This window comes from Leucopleurus acutus (assembly GCF_964270905.1).
Source record: "Leucopleurus acutus genome assembly, chromosome: 13".
In the NCBI taxonomy this organism is placed as follows: Eukaryota; Metazoa; Chordata; class Mammalia; order Artiodactyla; family Delphinidae; genus Leucopleurus; species Leucopleurus acutus.
The window spans coordinates 42,201,242-42,222,291 of record NC_139155.1 but is presented as its reverse complement, the minus strand read 5'-3'; the positions used below and the strand labels follow the sequence as shown (position 1 = coordinate 42,222,291).

Below are 21,050 nucleotides of genomic sequence, written 5' to 3'. Positions count from 1 at the left end.
GCATGAGCACTTGCGTGTTCCCTCTCCCTCCTCCACCACCTCTCTGTTAACATATATCAACGTATATATTGAGTTTCTGCTATGTGCCAAGTACTGTTCTTGACATTATAGTTACAACAGTGAAAAAGAAGAACAGAAAGAGACCTCTCATGGCTTTATATTGGTAGAGAGACAGACAATGAGCAAAAGAAACATGTAAAATTTACAGCTTATTCAGTGCCAACAAGAGATATGGGGCAAAATAAATAAGGAGATAAGAGCGAGAGAGGGGTATTTGAGGAAAGACCCGAGGCAGTGAGGGAGCAGGCATTTGATGGGAGAGAGTTCTAGGTAAAAGAAGGAGCAATCACAAAGGTCTTGAGGCAGTAGAGTGCCTGGAATGTTCCAGAAACATCAAGAGGCCAGTGTAGTTGGAGTCCAGAGTGAGCAAGGGAGAAGATGGTAAGATACAGTGTCAGAGAAGTGATGGGGCCTGGTACGGAAGTTCGCTTCTTATTGCTCCATTTTTCTCAGTGAAATAGGAAACAAGTTCTTCAGCCAAGGGTGAAGATGGGGAAGTAGCTTTGTAGATCTAAGGGGAAGATAGAAAATGTTTGTCTCAAGTCCAACAGCATTAAGGACACTCCTGAAGTGGCTAATCCTGAATTTAACATGAGATCAGCCAGCATAGTTGTACATTTTTCTCCAGTCATGTTCATGATCGCTGTACAAGTGTGGAGTGGGTACAGAGTTGGATTGGACCAGAGCTGGGATTTTGCCAGGTGTGAATGATGAAGCCAGAGCAGGACACAGTTGAGGGTACATGACATAGAACATTGAAATCCATCTCCATTGAATTTCAGCTGGTTGTGGAGGTGAGGGAAGACATGATTGTGTGTGGGATGCTGTGAAGGAGGAGGTGGAGGTCTCCCTAGGGTGGACAGATCGTTTGTTTTTGGTTATTTTGTTCCGTTTTTGAGGTACATGGGCATCTCACTGTTGTGGCCTCTCCCGTTGCAGAGCACAGGCTCCGGACGCAGAGGCTTAGCGGCCACGGCTCACGGGCCCAGCCGCTCCGCAGCATGTGGGATCATCCCGGACCGGGGCGCGAACCCGTGTCCTCCTCATCGGCAGGCGGACTCTCAACCACTGCGCCACCAGGGAAGCCCCAGATTGTTTGATTTGGTGTTCTAGAGGAAATGAGTTGGAAGGATAGGTGATGTAAGAGTGGAATGTGTGAAATCGAGGTTAGGGTGATATGGGATGCATGTCTGAGATGAAAGAGGGAGGGTAGGTTGAAGGCTGTCATGAATGTTTAGGCAGTGTGTGTACCCTCTTCAGAGTGACCTGGCTGAAGTGACCATCAGCGGCTGAAATTCAGCAGGCCTTCCTCTGCCCAGCTTCGTGTCCTGGGATGGAGCAGGGCCTACCTGGAGGAAATGTTGCCTTTTCCTATTTGCACAAAGATGTTGTAAAGGCTGGTGGTGGCCCTGCCATGAAATATTAGAGAATCGTCTGTGTGGATATTGAAACAGACAATTATGACAGAACTAGCATTGAAAGGGTGCAGCACTTAGGAGCTAAAATCTCCCGAAAATGAAAGGGAGTAATCCAGGAGTTGGTAAATATTTAGTAAGGAGGAGCAGTCTGTTGATGCTGGAGGCATCTAAGGAGCAGGGAAGGAGAACAGAGTCCCCTCGTCCCATTTCCAGGCCCAGCAGTACAAGATGCGTGGAAAAGAAACAGGCTGCTACTTGAGAGTGTTCCAGGGGAAATAGTGTCCACGGGAGAGAGCCAGGTTTTGTAGATCAAGATGCGAAGGGAGGGTTCAGGGAAAAAGATAGAGGTTAATCAGAGATTTTGCTAACGACTAATCCTGAATGTCAGAGGAAAGAGTGGGAGGGTTTTAGTGGCTGGGAAGGGGTCGGGGACAGGGTGAGAGCACTTAGCCAGTAATTAAACCAGAGCAGGGATAGGCAAACTCCCCTAATTTGAAATGTGAATAGGTACTTCCCCAGATAACACATACCCACACACCTCCAGCTAAATGTGACCAAAACTAGATTTCCTGGCCTCTCCTTTGAAGTTGTAGTAGGGAAATTGCTTTGAGGAATCACTGAAAGAATAGTAAATAGCTTATTTCCTTGGGTATCCCTTGACTTGCCCACTTGTCCATCTTATTGCAAACCACAATTGCTTCTTATAGGACAAGTGTATTTCCTCTCCGTTTGTGTACCGTAGACTTATGTGTAGAGTCCATTAACCTTAGGCTACATTTTCAAACCTAGATATTGAAAATATGTTGAGAGCTCACAATGCCTAGGCTTTGTGAGCTGTTTGCATGTAGATTGTTTAATCCTGACAACATTGCTGTGAGATATTCAATCTTCCTAGGCTCTGTTATTGTGTTTTATTTTTCTATTTTTAATTTTAATTTTATTTTATTTTTGACCAGTGAGGAAACGGACTTAGAGGTTCAATATTTCATCCAAGTGTCAAGCCCAGGTAGATGTGAGTGACACCAAAAGCCAGGCTCTGACCACTGACTCTGCCTGGGACTGTAGGGAACACTCTTAGCCAGGAGTCTTTGATGCAGTTTGGTTTTTCAACATTTGTCCAACTCTGTACTGATTATAAACTTGAGCTTATCCAAATGGAGGAGTGGGCTACCACATGATTTCTTACAAATCGATAATAAATACTATGAACCTGAACTGGTTTAGGTGATTTCCTTGCTTACTCTATTTCTAATACGTATTTGAACCAGCAGTTAGAATGGATATAATTTCCACACTTCGTACAGCTGTACAAATATACTTTGAAAATATAATTAGAGAGGGAAGGTGGGGATGTGTGGGGTTGCAGGGGCATGGGAGAAAGGGCAAGGGGAGAGGAGGAGGGGAGGGGAGGGTCCCACCATCTGTTTTTTAAATCTTTATTCCCTTCTCCTTTTCCCGTTCCTCCTTTGGGATGAAAGGGTGAAAAGTATCAAGGTGAATAATAACTATCAATTGGTAGGATATGCTTGTGGCAGTCCAAAGAGTAAGCCTCCGCTAGCATAGAGCTATTTCAAATTAACAAAGATTAGTTGACATTTGTTGCACCACTAAAGGGGAAACACAGTGAAGTACTTGAAAAGAAAGCACTTTACAAAAACTGATAACCAGAAAGAAATCTTGCAGCCTGACTCCAGTCAGTAACATTTGAGTCTTTAGGAAGAGTTAAGATAATAACAGCAATGCTTTTGTCCTCTTCTTTCAATCAGTTGGCCAGCAAAACAGATTCGTTTTTAAATGAGAGGTGCTTTGCCAAGATACTTTGTTTTAACGTTTTGTTGAAAATTTTTAGAGTGCAGGAAACGTGATACATTATCAATTACAGAATTTACAAGACACAAAACTATAGTTGTGCATTATGTTTTTTGACTCCTAAACAAGTTTTTCGAGTTAATAAGAATTAGAGACTCAAGAAAGTAAACTCTGCACATTTTACAAGCTTAGCTCTGAAGATCGAACAGTGATTTAGGTGAATCACTTGATATATCTTTGTTGACAACCCATGACCATTTATGCCAATATAAGTATAGATCTATGTCACCCAAAGAAAATATGTAGAATTTTATGGGCTAGTTTAGTCAGAGATTTATGGTTATGTTTGTGTCTGAGTTGTTTTCTGAACATAATACATTGGTATATCATGAGTTTGCTTACACATATTAAGTTGACTTACAGTGCATTGCTGGCTGCAGAAACCACACATATTTTATAAGAAATGACACACTCAGTAGATCGTCTTCACTTTCTTCCCCATCTATTTATAAATTGTTATTAACAGGAAAAAAAATGAGCTTCTCTTTTTGTGGCCCTGATACATTTCATGTTTAAAATCAAAAGCAACCATCCTATTCAATCTTTTAAAATGAGGAGACTGGAGAATGTACAATTTTCATCCATAGAGATCACAAAAGGTTCTGCTTGTTATTAACCCTAATGGCTTTCAGGGAGGAAGCAGCACTCTAGCTGGAGAATTAGTATTTTCAAAGTCTCTATTTAGGGAAAAAGATTATAGAGAACACATATCCTATGTTTTAGTCCTCAGATCCCAGGGTGAATAATGATTCCAACATTTGAAGAATTTTCTGTGGTCCTTTTCATTATTCCTTATGGCCAGTTTTATAAGCAGGTTTCTGATTGTATGATTCTTGGCAGGAGTCGTGTTAACTTAATGAAACATTATTCTGCTCACTCATTGTTTGCATTGGCTCAGAGGCCACAGAGGGGTCTTTTTTCAAAAGTGAAAAGTGCTTTAAGATGGCCTGAAGTGTGTGCGTAGGATCTCTTTTGAGACATCAATTACACACAGATGAGCAGCTTCCTGGAGGAAGTGAGAAGGGTACTAATAAAGGTTTTGGTGCCCTCAGGGAGTATTCACACTGATAGTTTATCAGTGGCAGTTTTATACGAGGGGAGAGAAAGGAAAAGGAGGGGACCCTGGAGCTGCGAAGGGAGTGTTCAAGTAACTTTCGAAAATGTCGCCAAACTGTGTGGTGTGTCTTTGCTCTCAGTGTTATGTGTCTGGTCTTGCTGGAGACTTTTCAGGAGCTTGTCTGTGACTGCTCCCGTGTGATTTCACATCAGATGACACATGAGCCTTCTTTGTGTTCACCGTCCATTTCCACCTGACAGCCATTCCTGAGAATCTTGGAGGAGGGAAGGGAATTGTTTCAGTGACTGCGTCAGGTCCCCTGATTTTCTTAGGTTAGGCTACTTTGTCTTTGATCCAATGGCTGCATTTTCGTTAACAGCTTTGTTGGCTCCTACGGACACCTGTTCTACATTGGTGGGCCAGGGAAACTTAAGTATGTGAAAATGATGTTGTTTAAGTTACACATGGAAGAAAATACAGAGGAAAAAGAATACTCTTCACAGTCAGAAATGATCATTGGCAGGATATACAACTTCCTCTGCCCACTCTCATTCTCCTTTCTTTCATTCCAGCCCACAGCTTTCCCAGTTCAGGAGAAGTATGAGGGACTTCAGAAGTTCATGCAGGCCTGGATCCTCTCTCGTGCCAACATTTTACTTAAGCCAGTCAATTAAAGTAGACATCATTCTAATAGTAAATGCCCAGAGGGATGGGAATCTCACAGACTCATTTATATTTGTCTCTCTGTGTTTTTGATAACTTTTATAGTCAAGAAATTTTTCCTTATGCTGAAATCTCTTGAGCTTTTAATTAAACCAATTTTCTCTTGTATTTCCCTCTGATGATGGAGAACAGCTGGGCATCATCTAGATATCACCCCCTTCATCTTAACTTCTCCAAATAACTTGTCCCAGCCCTTTCAAACATTACTTATAGATACTATTTTCCATTTCTTTTACCCACTAGGGACCTCTTGTTCTTACATATTTCTCCATGAACTATGAACTTTGTTCTTGTGTAAGTGGATTTTGGTCAATTTTAACAGCCCAGAGTCATGGAAGAAAAAAAAAGTTTTCTTTTTAAGTGCAGATAAAGTGACCCATTTAAATGTACTTTCCCCCTCTTTTCTTGTGCTAGGAGAGAAATATTTCATAATATAAAGACTGGAAATAGAGTATGGTCTCATGATAAAAGCAAACTCCCTCTCAACTAAAACCAAAATTAAAGGTACTCCCCCAATTACCTAGCCAGATTACCTACCCAATTACCAAGCCAGATTTCTTTTTGGTTGATAGAGTTTGTGATTGGTATAGAGGAACAACAGCATCCATGCTCTTAAAATGAAGTACTTTTTTCCATGATGCCAGATAATCCGTTCTTTCCTTTTCTCTAAAGTGACAGCGTGTAACCATTTCTCAAACAGTTAACCATGTGTTTATCTAACTCCCTCTCTCGTACACTGGAGTTCTCTTTTCTATGTTGAAGAATGAAGTAGTGGTGCCCGTGAGTGAAACACTTATCCTTGACCTGTACCAACCTTTTAATGTTATTCTTCCTGCATGCTTTTTCTCTATTTCTCATTTTCTAGGTGGGTTCCTGCATTTCTGTGTAGATGTTTCAGGAGCTTGCTGCAGCGTAGAAGATCACAGGTGTCGTGCCATAGAAGAGAATAGCTTCTAAGGTTTCCCCCCCTCACAGCAGCTTACTGTGTTATTACTCTCCATAATTCTGAGAGGAATCTGTGTTGGTTCTCCGGTAGGAGCAATTAGGTGGTTAGAGGCTGGTACCTATCAGATATGCTTTTCCTAGTAAATATTTTCACTTCTGGTTTGAGTTTCTCTTTTCTTGTCTGAGTTTAAAGGGATATTTTTATGGATATCCAGAGGTACTAGTATAACTAAATTGCCATGATGATAAATTGAGTGCTTGTTAAGAGGGATTCCTGTACCTTCAGTTCCTCCTAGTTACCTGTGGAGATTCAGTGTCCTGTCCGATGCAAACCAAAGTGTTTGTGAACCATTTGTGGACCTTGCAATTAAATCGTGATACATCCAGTTCCAGAATATCAGATGAGCATCATTTGTAGCAATATGATATCAGCCACCCAAATCTTTAAGGTGTCCGGCACGATTACATCTTATGGAGCACGTTCTTACTGATACACATGGCTGGTATAATTATCATCTGATTCTTTATTCCTCCTGGTTTATTTTGCTCCCTTTTCTGTAGACCTCTTCTGAGTAAGAAGAGGACTTCATTGGCCTAGTGAAGCAGGCTGTAAAGTATAGTAATATTTTTAGTTATATTAGATATATTTTATTCATAGAGAATGTTCAAATATCAATACTTAAAATGTTTAGACACTTAAAAGTCTTCAGGGAAAATTGCTGTTTCCATTATTTTATTACTATTATTTCTCTATTTAATTGCTTGCCTCTCATATCCTTTGAATGTTCTCTTTTAATGCAGTAAGGAAAATTGTTTCAATCTAGTTACCTAAACCTATCTTGGAATAAGGACTGCTTTGAGAGAAGTGGTTCTCCTTAGTATGGATCCAAAAAGGATTAAGGAATTGTCTTTTCTCTGAAAGAAATTGAGTCCTGGAAATATTTAGTTGGGGTCAAATGGGTTTGTCTGGTTGTCGTTAAGTTGCCTTTAACAGTTTTGGGCATATATTTTGTTGCTGTGTTTATCCAGAATATCTGATATGCACAATTTCAAATGTAAGTGTGGTACATAAGACATATTATAATACAAACATAAGCTTTTTTGATTATTTGCCAATCTGGGGATGCTTTTGAATTACCTGCTTATTGATTTTTTAAAACTAATTTGAGTTGTCACCACTAGGTCTTCGTAGACTTGGTTTTTCTCAGGCAGAATTAATAGCTCTATACCATTTTTTTTTTAAATGTATTTTTAAGAAACCTGTGGTCTCAAAGTCAGGTCTTAGGTCTTAGTCACTGTTTTCCCATGCATTTTATACAGTCCTTGGCATGAAGGTGCTCAATAAAAGTTTTACAGTTGAATGAATGATTAATAAATAAACAATTAAGCCCCCTCTAAGACCCAGCCCTCTTTTAAAATGTGATTGAATTCTCACAGTGTGCCACGGTATTATCCCTAATATACTGTGTGCTCTTCAATTTCAATTTTATTTATAAAAACTCTATTAAGCCTATAGTGTATGTCAGGATCATTTTGATAGAAAACTGTTTTTTGATTTGAGTGCGTCTAGTCTGATTGTTCAGAAAATCGAAAGGAAGTGGTCAGAGGAAGAACTGATAGAAGTGAAGTTGGTCAAAGGATGCTCTTCTCCCTGCCTCCATTAGCCCTTTGAACCCCGGTTACCTTAGATAGCCAGTCACTTAGTGTGTAGTTTAATTGACATATAAAGATTAATATCTTTGTTGCAGTGACTCTCTTGTGCCCAGATCCTGGGCTTTTGTGGTTCTGCCCCCACCCAGCTCCTGCCATTTCAAGTAAACATTGTGATTTCTAATTTTGACTTTTAAATGATACTTATTTCACCATGCAAAACCTCCAGACTGTGACTGTTCCTCTTAAAATAAGGCAACGAGTAAGGATGGCAGAAGGAAACGTATCCACGTTTAGTGGCAGGTCATACGACTTCCCAGCTGACTTGCATAGGATGTTTTGTAGTTTGGTTTTTCGTACTTTCCCTAATTGACTGTAGGATAATTTAAAAAATTTTAATGAAGTTTCTGTTTTCAAATTTTAAAAATTCATCTTTTACGTATACTTTTGCATAGTAAAAAACTATGCATTGCTGACCTCTCCGTTCATGAATTCTTGTTAAAAACGGTAATTGAGGGCTTCCCTGGTGGCGCAGTGGTTGAGAGTCCACCCGCCGATGCAGGGGACACGGGTTCGTGCCCCGGTCCGGGAAGATCCCACATGCCGCGGAGCGGCTGGGCCCCGTGAGCCCTGGCCGCTGAGCCTGCACGTCCAGAGCCAGCGTCTGCTAACGGGAGAGGCCACAACAGTGAGAGGCCCACGTACCGCAAAAAAAAAAAAAAAGTAGTTGAAAGTTAACTTCAGAAACAGATACTTTAGATAAATTTAATGAAAATCAGATTGGACAGTTTAGTTTAATAAACATTTATAGACCAATGGCTCTGTGCCTGTCTTTGCACAGAAGTAAGTCCCTGAGTTGCTGGGCCTGTGGGTGGCAAGGCAGACGCAAGCACCAGTATTGCAGGGACTGTCATGGATTCATACACTAAGTTCCAAGGAAAGGGTGGGGAGGATTAAGTCTACCTCGGAGACTGGGATAGTCAGGAAAGCTTTGGGGAAGCTGTTTGAGTTTGGTCTGCCGAGTTTGCTAGGCAGAAAGGTGGCAGAGGGACGGTCAGAGCGAGTGAGACATACAGCAAGTATCTGTGTTCAGGAAATGGCACAAGGTCTTGACTGACTGGATCAGAGAGGGTGGCAGTTGGGAAGGCAAGCAGATGTGAAACTAGAAATAAAGACAGAGTCAAGATTGCATTCTGCTTTCTCCCTTCTTTGTGTCTTGGGCTAAAGGTCAGAGCCCTCTTGTATACCTGTCAGTGGATTGGTACTTAGATTGGGGGGAATGTCACCCATACCCTCTCTAGCACTCAAGTTAAAAAATATGACCTCTAAGCCATATTTTCCAGTTCAGTCACATTGTCAAGTTGAATGGTGAATGAAAAAGAAGGGAGAGAGGGACAACTTGGGACTCTAAGAAAAGAGGCTGAAATCTAGTGTTGTTGGAACACAGTCAGCATTTCTCTAGCCTTCTAGGCTGTCCCCATGGTTACCTGTAATCCTCCGTCTCCCTTTGGTCCCAGCCTTCTAAGTAGAATATTTTGGAGGAGGGGTTTGGGAATCTGAGGGTGAATGAGAGTAGAGGTAGGTGAGCAACAGCTACTGAAAATCCCATTAACTGTTTGAATTAAAAACTAGCAGATTAGCTTTTAACTATGCATTTGGCTTGCCTGGTTTGGGCAGGCAAGCAAAACGTAGACAGAAATAATATTTCTGTACCTTTTAGCACATGTTTTCTCGTCTTCTGCTTGTCCAGCTATGAAAAGGGCAGGAAGTCTTGTGGGGGTTTCCAGGTATAAAATCCTGGCATGCGTTTTGTGATGGTGCCAGTGTACAGTTAGGAAAAAAAAGAAAAAAAGCTTCTATTCTGTCCTGAATGCCAAGAAGATATCACTTTCTAAGCTGCATGTCAGTGTTAGATATTTATTGGATAAAACATCTGTCCTAATTCTTCACTCTCCTGGCTCCTGTTGTAATTTCACATACAGGGGATTTCCCCTGGTCCTTTCTCGAACATTAATTTTTCTTTGGCTTATATTTTAGAGGCCAAACTCAGCCCCTTAGATAAATATTCAGGCAACTGTTTAAAAAAAGCCCTGTATTATTTATTTATCACATCTGTTAAGAAAGCTGCAAGGATAAAGTAAAAGTGAAAACTGTGTGTTTTGTCAGAATATGAATATGCAAGAATATGTTCAACTACCTCTCAAACTATGGCAGTTTTGAGAATCAGCCGCCCTCATCAGTTACATGGCAGAAGAATGAATAAAGTCACTTAGATGCTCATGTTTGGGGTCTATATTGTCAATGGGCGTGCACACACACACACACACACACACACACACACACACACACACACACATATGCAGGCACACTGTTTGGGGCCTATAGATGCGTTACATTGTGTCCTAATCATTTTTATTCTTGAATTTTTTCCCTTTAAAATAAGTTTTAGATCCAAAGGAACATTCATACATTTTATTTTCTATTACACTTACTTTCTTAAAAGTTCTATAATTATTTTATCAGAAATAAATAATTAGGGAAAATGGTTTGACCCAGAGAAATAGGACCAACTTCAGAAAGAGGAATCGGGCATCAGGTAGGAAAATGACTCTGTAGTAAAGGAATTCTCATGATGCTTCACTTGGGTCTAGGCTGGAATGTGAATGTAAGATAGAGTAAAACAGAGTTGAGGTAAAGGAAATTGAATCACCTCAAGAAAAAACTTCACGGTATTCCTTGATGCTTGTTTCAGTTTTATTGTCCTGCCCTCCAGCTGAAATTCTGGTAAAGCTGAACAGAATCTCTCTTTTGGAAACACTGTATGTAAATATATGTGAATCACTATTAACATAGTGCAGTAGTGAATTTAAACGACCATTCAGCGTATACTGAAATAGGTATCACAATACCCTGTGGTTTCCTAGGTCAGAAACAAACAGAGCAAGTCGTAACTTAGATATCTATTATCCTCAGGAAGTGACAGCTGATTGTATACTGCCTATTGTAGCAGTCACAAAATATAAGACATAAAGCTTTGATTACATCTGCACTGATGCGGTATTTGTTGTTTTTTCGATCCTGCTGCATTGAAGTTTACCTTTGAAACACTTATGAATAAAATCATTTCCTAAGAAAATTAGTAAATTTGTTTCTATGTCCAGTAAGCAGAAGCATTCTCCTGTTTTCCACACATTTCCTGAAACCCATGTACCTCATTTGGTTATCCTTTTTAACTACCATTAAGTTTGTATTTTTCTAGGTGGCAACACTAATTTAAGAATGTGAAAGTAATGAAATGTATTTGCTAATGCGCACTTTACTGCTGGCTGGGCTTCCATTCCATCCATTTAGGTCTGTTCGTTTGGGATCGTATATCCTGCCTGCCACCTTCCTCTCACCTCCCCAGTTTGTCATACTTCGTATCGACTCCAGAACATTGAAAAGGCCATCTATGTAATCAGTACAAAAATAAATTTATCTTTAGAATATAAACCGATGATTATTTCTAATATTTCTTGATAAGTAAGCTTTGGCAAAGTGTTACAAATTAGTGATGATTCCAAGGAGAGAAGCCTGGAAGCCATAGTTTATGCAAGCAGTGTTATAAAATGTTTCTTTACTAGAACATTTAGACTGTTTTAAGCGAAAAATGTCATATTGTGTTAAATAGAAAAAAGTTACCTGGTCTTAAACTCAAGGACTTCTCTCCCTGTATCCCTGGGCAAATCCTTTGGCAGCTTCAACCTTAGTGTTTCCTGGGCCAATCGCTCTCAGTTTTTTCTTGTCAGAGCTCAACGTCTTGTTCCCTGTACCCTCATTAACTTCCTGTTTCAGGTCCTCCAACATGACGCAAGGAAATTAAACTTCTTTAGACATTAAATTTTTTGTATCAGTTCTTGCCCTTGAAGCCAGATATTCTAAGCGGAAGATTATGGACCTGGCCTTGGACCCCAGCTCTGCTGTTTCACTTGGCTGTGTGACCATGGGCAAGTTATTGACCCTTTCTGAGCTCTAGTTTTCTCTCTTGAATGTGGAGATGATACTTTTCCATCTTGCAAGGAAGCTGTGAGGATGAAATGAGATCACATGTCCAGCACCTGGCATTAATAACTAACAATTATTTTATCTTCCAAAACGTGTTCATTTTGGCTTCCTGATTACTTTCTGTTATTAAAACAAAACTTGATTAACTCTTTATTCCAAGTATGCTCTTTCATGGACCACATGTTCATTTCTAAGCAACATGAGCTTGAGTCTGTCTAAAGCAGTGCTCTCGACACTAACACGTGCATATGCCTCCATTTTTTTTAACTCTTATGATTTGTGCATTTTATTGTATCTGTTTCATATCAAAATAAAATATTTTAAATAAGCATTGAACTGCAGTTAGTAACATGGAGGCTAAAGTATTTGGTGGGAGATGTATTGATCTTTTTTCTTTTTAGCGTCTTTATTGGAGTATAATTGCTTTACAATGTTGTGTTAGTTTCTGATGTATGACAGAGTGAATCAGATATATTCATACATATATCCCCGTATCCCCTCCCTCTTGCGTCTCCCTTCCCGCCTCCCTATCCCAGTCCTCTAGGTGGTCACAAAGCACCGAGCTGATCTCCCTGTGCTATGCAGCTGCTTCCCACTAGCTATCTGTTTTACATTTGGCAGTGTATATATGTCCATGCCACTCTCTCACTTTGTCCCAGCTTACCCTTCCCCGTCCCTGTGTCCTCAAGTCCATTCTCTACGTCTGTGTCTTTATGCCTGTCCTGCCCCTAGGTTCATCAGAACCATTTTTTTTTTTTAGATTCCATATATACATATGTATTAGCATACTGTATTTGTTTTTCTCTTTCTGACTTACTTCACTCTGTATGACAGACTCTAGGTCCATCCACCTCATTACAAATAGCTCAATTTCGTTTCTTTTTATGGCTGAGTAATATTCCATTGTATACATGTACCACATCTTCTTTATCCATTCATCTGTCGATGGACACTTAGGTAGCTTCCGTGTCCTGGCTATTGTAAATAGTGCTGCAATGAACATTGTGGTACATGACTCTTTTTGAATTACGGTTTTCTCAGGGTATATGCCCAGTAGTGGGATTTCATATGCCTCCATTTTTGACTAGAATCATTTTTAACTCCTCCACCTTCCTTTAAAACTCAGGTCAGAATCCTCCCAAGTTACTGTTCCTTGGAAATTTTTCTTGGATTAGCGTAAACCCTGGTGCCCTTAAGAAGTCTTATTTTGAGATTTTACAATATGTTCTCAAGCTATTTTCTTCTGTCGAACTTCCCCTTGCCTCCTGTATTTGACGTATGCCTTCATTCTGCCACTAATCATAGTGCTTCCTCACTTTGATTTTCCAAACAAACTCCTCCCATCAAGTGCACAGAAAAGGCCTGCATCTACACTGCTGCCAAAGTGTGAAACCTGGTCTCCTAGGCGGAATGTCTGAGGAGGCCAGAAAGAAGCATTGGAGCTCCAGCACAGGTGTCATAGAGCAGAAAGTGATGGTGGGCTTGACTTGCATAGACTAGGTGCCTGGAAAGCTTGACTCTGGTAAAAAAAAAAAAAATGAGCAGATTATATTGCAGTCTGCAGAGGACATGATTTTCTTGAAAGTAATTATCTTCAGTTGACACCCAGCATCTCAGATTTCATTTCTCCTTCTCCATGCTGTTTGCCTTGACCCATAGAAGAGGATACACACACCCCAGTAGACCATAGATTCTATAGAAGGAGGGCTGTTAAATAAAAGAATCATAGTACCTCTGAGGTTGGTAGATTGAAGACAATTTCATCAATGTAGATTCTTTCTTCAGAATGCTGTGCATTGCCCCACCTCCCTACTCAGCTCCAGAAAGTACCTACTGACTCCCAACTCTTGAGACAGATATTGTGTTCTTTTTTATGTCTATACAATAGCCCAAAACATAGAAATTATCATCAATTAGTGGGTAAGGAAACCGAGGCTTAGAGAAGTTCAATGTAACCATGGCCACACAATTATTAAATGATCCCTTCCTTTAAATCGAGATACTCTTCTTTTTACTGTGCTATTTTGCCTTATTTTACGTATCCATTTTCAACTGGAGAAAAGCTCCAAGTGAGGTAATTACAGTGGCTATAAAAAAAGGAATTCAAATTAGTAATATTATTATCTCTCTGTTTCTAGTTTGTGCAAAGCAGGTAACTGATGAGGCATCTTCCACTCGAGATTCAAGCCTTCCTAACACAGCAGTGCAGAGCAAGTTAGTGTCTTCCTTTCAGCAACACACCAAAAAGGCTCTCAAGCAGGTAAGGTTGCTGGCATTTCTTCTTTGTCCCTCAGTTCTGCCTACTTAAGGTAATGGAAGTTATGCATAGAAAGTAAAATAAATAAGAACATAGTAATCAGAAAGCAACAGAGATGTCCTAGATTCAACTAATCCCTTAATATTCAATACGCTGATTTTAATCTATGCTAAAAACTAGGAGAGGCTTGGTTGAGACCTTTGATGTAAAATAGAAGAGGGAAAATGTGTTTGGAATCATATAGAACTAAGATTTTGTGTGTGTGTGTTTTATAGCAAGTATATTGGGTTCATACATGCGTTGCATATTTTAAAAATAAAGTCTCCGTTTATGATCTTGTGTTTATCTGATAGTCGACGTCAAAATAAATGTAATGTCTTTCTTATTACTGAAATGCACTGTTATAAATAAGAAAAATAGCAATCGTGCCTTGCTTGTATGTAGGCTATCCATTAGTGCGTTTGGTGCTGAATAGAGGTCATCTTTGCAGTATCATCCCAACATTACGTAAGCAGTGTTGAGTTGTGTGTCCTTGTCCAGAGACGGTGCTGGGAAGTGTGGTTATAATGTTGGGCTCTGGGCTCAGACATAAGCTGCTTACAACCCTTGCTACTGTGTGACTCTGGGTAAGCCACTTCTCTCCTCTGAATCTTAAACTCCTTCTCTAGAAGATGTAGAAAATAAAAGTACCCTTCACATGGGAATGATCCAAGAATTAAGTGAGGTGATACACTGAAAGCATGTGGTAGAGTGAGTGGTCCATAATAATCACTCAATAAACGTTACCTTCTGCTACCCACCCCAGAAATGCTGAATGTGCCCAGAAGAAATGAAAGAGATGCTATGGTTAGAGGGGAACATTGCATGATTGTGATAGTAATAAGGTCAATAAATATAAACCTTACATATTTAGTCCTGAATTCATGGTTTTCCCTTGTTTAACTGCTTTCCTCATTTTTTATTTTCATCCTTCTGAGACAGCCACCTCCACTTCACCCCTTGCTGACCCTTACCAAGTCTAGGAATAGAGGTGTCATTCTAAGTGATATATTTATAGCAAGAAGGAGAAGCCATGTTTTTCAATAAAGTTTAAAATGTTTTTAAAGTCCCACCAGCCTGTAAAGCTACTTAATATTCACATCCAATCCCCTAGACTTAGAATGTCTCCACCTACTCCTCTATTACAAACCAGGAAACTTAAGAAAGAAACTTAACATTTTTGTAGTGAATTCTGTTACTTGTAAATTCTGTGTTAACTACTGAAATCGCAGTATTTCCTTTCATTGGTATTATATTTAGGGTAGTAACAGTGTTTCATCCTACAGAGGTCAAATACTCTTTACTGAGCTTGCCACTTGTATCATTGCTCTTAAGAAATGTTGTAGATGCCAAAGAACAAAATTGAATTCAGTGTTGAGATCCCTTTTTAATTGGTGAAATAAAGAATGTATGATGGTAGGGAAGCCTGGAAAAAGGCTGGTTCAGGTGGCAAATAGGATGCAGGTACTAAAACACTAACCAGGATGGAACGAAAGATACAAAATTGGATACTGGTAACTGGAGCATTTAAGAAACATGGATGCAATCATAAATGAAACTCATACTTCTGAAAAGCAGTGATTTAGAAAATGTGTATACACTGTGAAATCTTCCTCCGTGTGAGTGTAAAGATTAACATTCACATCTCTGTATTGCCATGTCTCATTATTTTTTACTTTCTTATTTTGGTTTCGTATCCTTTGAACTTTTTTTTTTTTTTTAACAGTTACTAAAACATTACACAGCTTTGAGTTAGTGGGTATTTTTGTTCGTTTATTTTGTTTTGTTGTAGAGCACATGTTCGTGGGAAGCGCCACTTGCTTGATTAGGGGCTAAGCCTTGTTTTAAGAAACCTGCCCTGGAAGCTTCTTAGTGTCCTCAAAGAGCTCTTTATTAATGTCTTAAAACTTCTTGTTGTATAACCAAGTAACAAATTAGTTACCCATACAGTATGGCACAGTATATAGCAGATATGCTAATGTTTGATTAATAATGAAATTCATACTGGAAATACATTTAGAAGAAAAGCTGTTCTTGCAGAATTTTGCCCAGATTCCCTGTAATTGCTGAGTTTCTTAAGACAGCATTTCAAAAATTGACTGAACATGCGGCATTTTAAATTGTAGCAGCCTCAGCAAATCTGCAGCTTTCTTTTTGATAGTTGAATGGCTGTGACCATGTAGAATTCTTTGTAAGTGTGTGTGCCATTATATATCCATATATATATTCCATGGTTGTGAATATGTTTTGTGTGTACACGTACAGGCACAAATCATAATCTCACCAACGTAGGGCCAGCCAAATAACCTAATAATAATTACATTAGCTGTCATTTATTTTTATGAATTGTAGACATTATTCTCTGCATTAACAGGCCCTATGCCATTTAATCCTCATACAAATCCTTTAATACAATCCTTTAAAATATTTTTCAAATGAGGAAGCTACCGCCCAGAGGAACTTACACAAGACTGTCCAGTGAGTAAATCTTGGAGATGACATTTGAACCCAGAGTCACGGTTTCAGGTTCTGCCTTCTTAACTAGCAGTTCCTTTTAGCATATGCTGTATAATGGGATAGATGGATTTTTGACATGATCCAAGGAAATCTACATTCTTGAGTATTTGTCTAATGCAAGGGAAACATAGTCATTAAGAATATTATTTCCTGACACAGACTGACACAGGGAACAATATTATTTCCTGACACAGGGAACAATGTGTTCAGTATCGGCACGTATTAAAGGGAGGTACTTGGATGTGTTAGCTTTTACCGTTTTACTAGAAGTATATTCTGAGTCAGTGGGGTTTTAGTAGTTCAACTATAGCTTGTCCAGCGTAGATTCTTAGAAAGAAGTAGGTGAAAACAAACCAAAAACAAAACCCAGTAGCTTTATATGCATAAGTATAGTGAAGAAAAATGATTGAAAACAAACCTCATGCAAAATAAGCCAGACATAATTTCCCAGCTCTGAAGCCCTCACCCCCACCCAAAGCATGATGCTGCAGAGAGTGGGTGCTTTAACTTTGCACTGCTGTTGATTGCGGTGTAACTACAGGCTGGACAATATGGAGGCGATAATGCCCCTTGGCTATTGATGCAGAGTACTTTCATTGCCCCTAATATTTGGGTCCTTTTAACTTTCTAATCATCAAAACATTAGTTAATATCATATGTTGGGTGTAATTGCATGAATAGCATGTTGTTATTTCAGTAGTTATATTTCTGAATAGAATCTTCACGCTAAGCATATTCAGAAGCCTCTGGAGAATAACAGATTGCTGATTATTACCTTGTTCCCTGTCTTCTTTCTGCCTTGGTATTTTAGCTTTAATAATCCTAAAAGGTGTGAAATGATTAGAGTTTGAATTTCAAGGAAGCATAATTAAGAAAGATTAAATTTGGGAAGTTTCTAAACAGCAGAATCAAATACAAGGTTAAAAAAAGGATGGGTTGAGGTCTGTTAGGATGGGAGGTAACATGATGGAGAACAGAACCTTTCTGTGCTGTTCCTGTTGGTTTCTTTGACTTCCTGCATTATTTATTTAGGGTGGGAGAGTTTATTCATAAAGTTGGAAATCCTTTTCCTTCCTCGTATCGCAAAACAGACATATTCCTGGTATTTTGCTTTCGCTTTATATGTTTGACCAGTACTGTGAAATTCCAAAGGTTATGTTGCATGATAGCAGTTACTGGACGTGGGTGTTGACATTTAGCATTCTAGCAACAATGCACATTGTTGGTGCCTGACACAGCCAGCTGTTTCATATGTGTGTATTTCTCATTATTTTAGCATTCACGGCATGTGCTATTTTCCGACTTCTCAGTCAAGGGCTTACTGCATCCAGTGCATTCTTAAGTTACATTGTTGGTATTCTTTCTCTATGAAAACAAAGAAGGTATTACTTGTTTATGCAAATTCCAAGTTAACATGAAGGCCTCTGGCTTTAGATTTTACTTTATTTTTCATTGGGGTGGAAATGAGAATTCTTCCAGGTTTTTAGAGTTATCCCAAGCTTTCTGTTTAAAAAATAAAATGTTTATCTAAAGGTTTTCTGTCTCTTTTTACAAGAGAATGTTGTGATACCTCTCTAGAGGAAAGCATGCTCACTCAGCATCTTTTGATTTCCACTCAAAGCCAGACTTGTAATTGTGTGATATGATCTTTACTTTCCTAGACTGGTTTAGCTCTGTTATGTTGGTTTCCTTGAATAAGTAAGTTTATTTCCAAGTGTAAGCCTATAAATTTCTTTCATATTGAATGATACCTGGAAGTACTAAACTTGGCAAGTCCAATGTACTCTGTGTAGTTTGGGCATGAGGACATTACATGTCCGGGCAGCTTGAAAGACAAGCCTTTTAGTAGACTGCGATTACACTTGCCATCTGCTTGTTTATTTAGGTTTCGGTATTGCTTCTTTCTAGAATTGAAATTAGGATTTAAAGTTGTTCAATAAGATATTCTGTTAGCGTTCCATCGTATACCTAAGGGTTGAGTAGTTGGAGATACTCCATTGATATCATCTTCCTAGAATGAATCTAGACTAATATAGTAAGACTTACTGTATAATATTAGTGTCAAAATAAAACCATGCTATAGATTGATCAACAGGGCCACCACTAGCTAATTAAAACCTTTGGTGTGGAATAGAGAAAGGCATCCCATCCCCACGTTGTCACAACAACAAATAAATCTCCCCTTTCAGGGTATCTTTGTGCAGAGCAAATCTTCCATGACCATCAAAAGTGGTCATCCTAATTGTATTTTCTTAAGCTATTACATGGATGTATATTTTCCAGGCTGGGATACCCAAACTTAGATAATTACAAGGTAAATTGCATTTAACCTCTGTTGTATTTGTAGCATAAAATAGGAAGTTTTCTTGTTCTCTTGGAATTTTAGCTACAGCTCAGAGTTAAGGATAATGGGGTACAGGAGTACCCTGTTGTGAAGCAGGGTGCTAGACACAGCCTCAAAGGACTTACTGAGAGGAGGCCAGGTGGCCATCAACCAGCCCCCAAAAGCCTATATGAAACATAGCTCCGTGGCGTTCCTGTTTAAAAAGCCTTACCAACATTGCTGTCTCTGTTTTACAGAGACGTTTCCCCAAGTAATTTACTCAGCATTACTCAGCTAGTTAGTTCTCTGATTCTACGGCCTCATACCTCACAGTCGTTAAGACAACTCTGCATCAGCCCCTGTTCTGCTGCAAGTCAGCACAGTAGAAGAGGGAGCTTTTCATACCTCTCTTGGGCAGTGGTCAGACTCATTTTTGGGGGGAGGTGAGGAACTTTGGGAAAGGTGTTTAGCAGGTGTCCAGAATTGATGCCCTCAGGCTGAATTTGGCTCAGAGACCTCTTTGTTTTGTCTGACACATTGTTGAAAACAGGACAACTCACCTACAAATCCAGTTGTATTGCTTCTCTTGAGTCATTACTACCACCTCCAATGGGGTATAGGCATCCCGGTCCTCAGCCTCTCCCTTGTCGTGGTCTTAGCCCAGCTAGTGTGGTCCAAAAATAATTGCACATTCTTCAAGGGATTGGGAGGAGGAGACACGCAGCATGTGTGAGTGGCCCATGGGCACGTAGCTGCAGCAATATAGGTATCTAACCAAAGCAAACAAACACGCAGACCACGAGCAGCTAGCCTCTTTATCTGCAGAAGCCACGCCCTGGAGTGAGGAACTGGGAATCACTATACTACTACCTGCCTTGTGGACGTAACAGGTGCTAGAGTTCTCTTGTCTGGAGCCAGCCCAAACTATCCCAGACATCTCAGTTGAGTCAACATTGGTTTCTTTCCCCTCCATCCACATTCTGATCTGCTTGGAGGGTATCCCCAGGGTCCACAGTCAAATAAATCCTGCTTTCTCGAAAGTGAATTGGAATCCCCAAGGTAGCCTAAAATGGCTACGGATCTAGTAAATGCTACCAAGTTGCCCCTTCTCATAGCTGAACTCTGATACTCCTGAGTTTGTTCACTAGCCTGCGGGCTTTACTACTGTGACTGGTGTCATAGTAAAAAAAGTCTTCCCAAGTTTTGCTGCTTTGACCCTAGAAATGTTATTTGGGATAAAAAATAATGCTTGTTTTTCAGAGGTAAAGCAAAAAAAAAAAAAGTGTGTATTTTTAATACACTTAAAACAATCATTTAAATGATAGGCATAGTTGTTTTTATCACTTACAGGCACATAGTGTTGCATTTCAGTATTTAAGAAAATGTTGTACCAAGAAATATTGTTCAAATTTCTGAGCAGGAAATACATATTCAGTAAAAAATCATTGAGACCATAGAAATGGGCTCCATATTGACTAGCATTCCTTATCCCTACCTTGGCTCCAGCTTGGCTGTTTAAAATTCAGAATAGCCTTGGCTTTTTCTTCCTATTACATTATGTATATCATGGTTTATTTCTGTCCAACTGCTAATTTTTCTATAATAGAGTCTTCTCCGCTCTAAAAATTGAGGACAAAATTTTTGTTACTTTAATAATTATTTACTACAAACACTGTAAAAAGACATGTCGTCTTTGACTTTATGATTCCAGCTTCTAAGCCTCTTGTTATATCATCTCTTCTTTTCTTAATCAACATTTTCCAAAATACACCTCCCCACCATGCCATAAAATGAGTATTTTTCAAATGCCTATTTGGATTGCCAAGGGAAAAGTTTGAAATCTGTGATGTGAAGACTCCTAAAAACGAATCACTCTTTATACAGGTTTTGTTTTGTGATGTCTTACATAGTGGGTAAAGATGGGCCTAATTGTAATTTCAGGTACTGTGTTGGCTCATTCTGTTTATTTTTTTAAATTTTTTTGCGGTACGCGGGCCCCTCACCGTTGTGGCCTCTCCCGTTGCGGAACACAGGCTCCGGACACGCAGGCTCAGTGGCCAAGGCTCACAGGCCCAACCGCTTCCGCGGCATGTGGGATCTTCCTGGACCAGGGCACGAACCCGTGTCCCCTGCATCGGCAGGCGGACT

General features: G+C 39.6%; 1 protein-coding gene across 2 annotated transcripts in view; it reads left to right on the top strand.

Moving 5' to 3' along the window:
* ASXL3 (ASXL transcriptional regulator 3) overlaps positions 1-21,050 on the top strand; it is a gene marked incomplete at both ends in the record, with an annotated part of 181,269 nt that overhangs the window by 69,328 nt on the left and 90,891 nt on the right. For both annotated transcript variants that reach the window (XM_082853630.1, XM_082853629.1), the window contains one exon: positions 13,905-14,026. In XM_082853630.1, the coding sequence (XP_082709756.1) occupies positions 13,905-14,026 (122 nt within the window). The remainder of the gene's footprint in view (positions 1-13,904; positions 14,027-21,050) is intronic.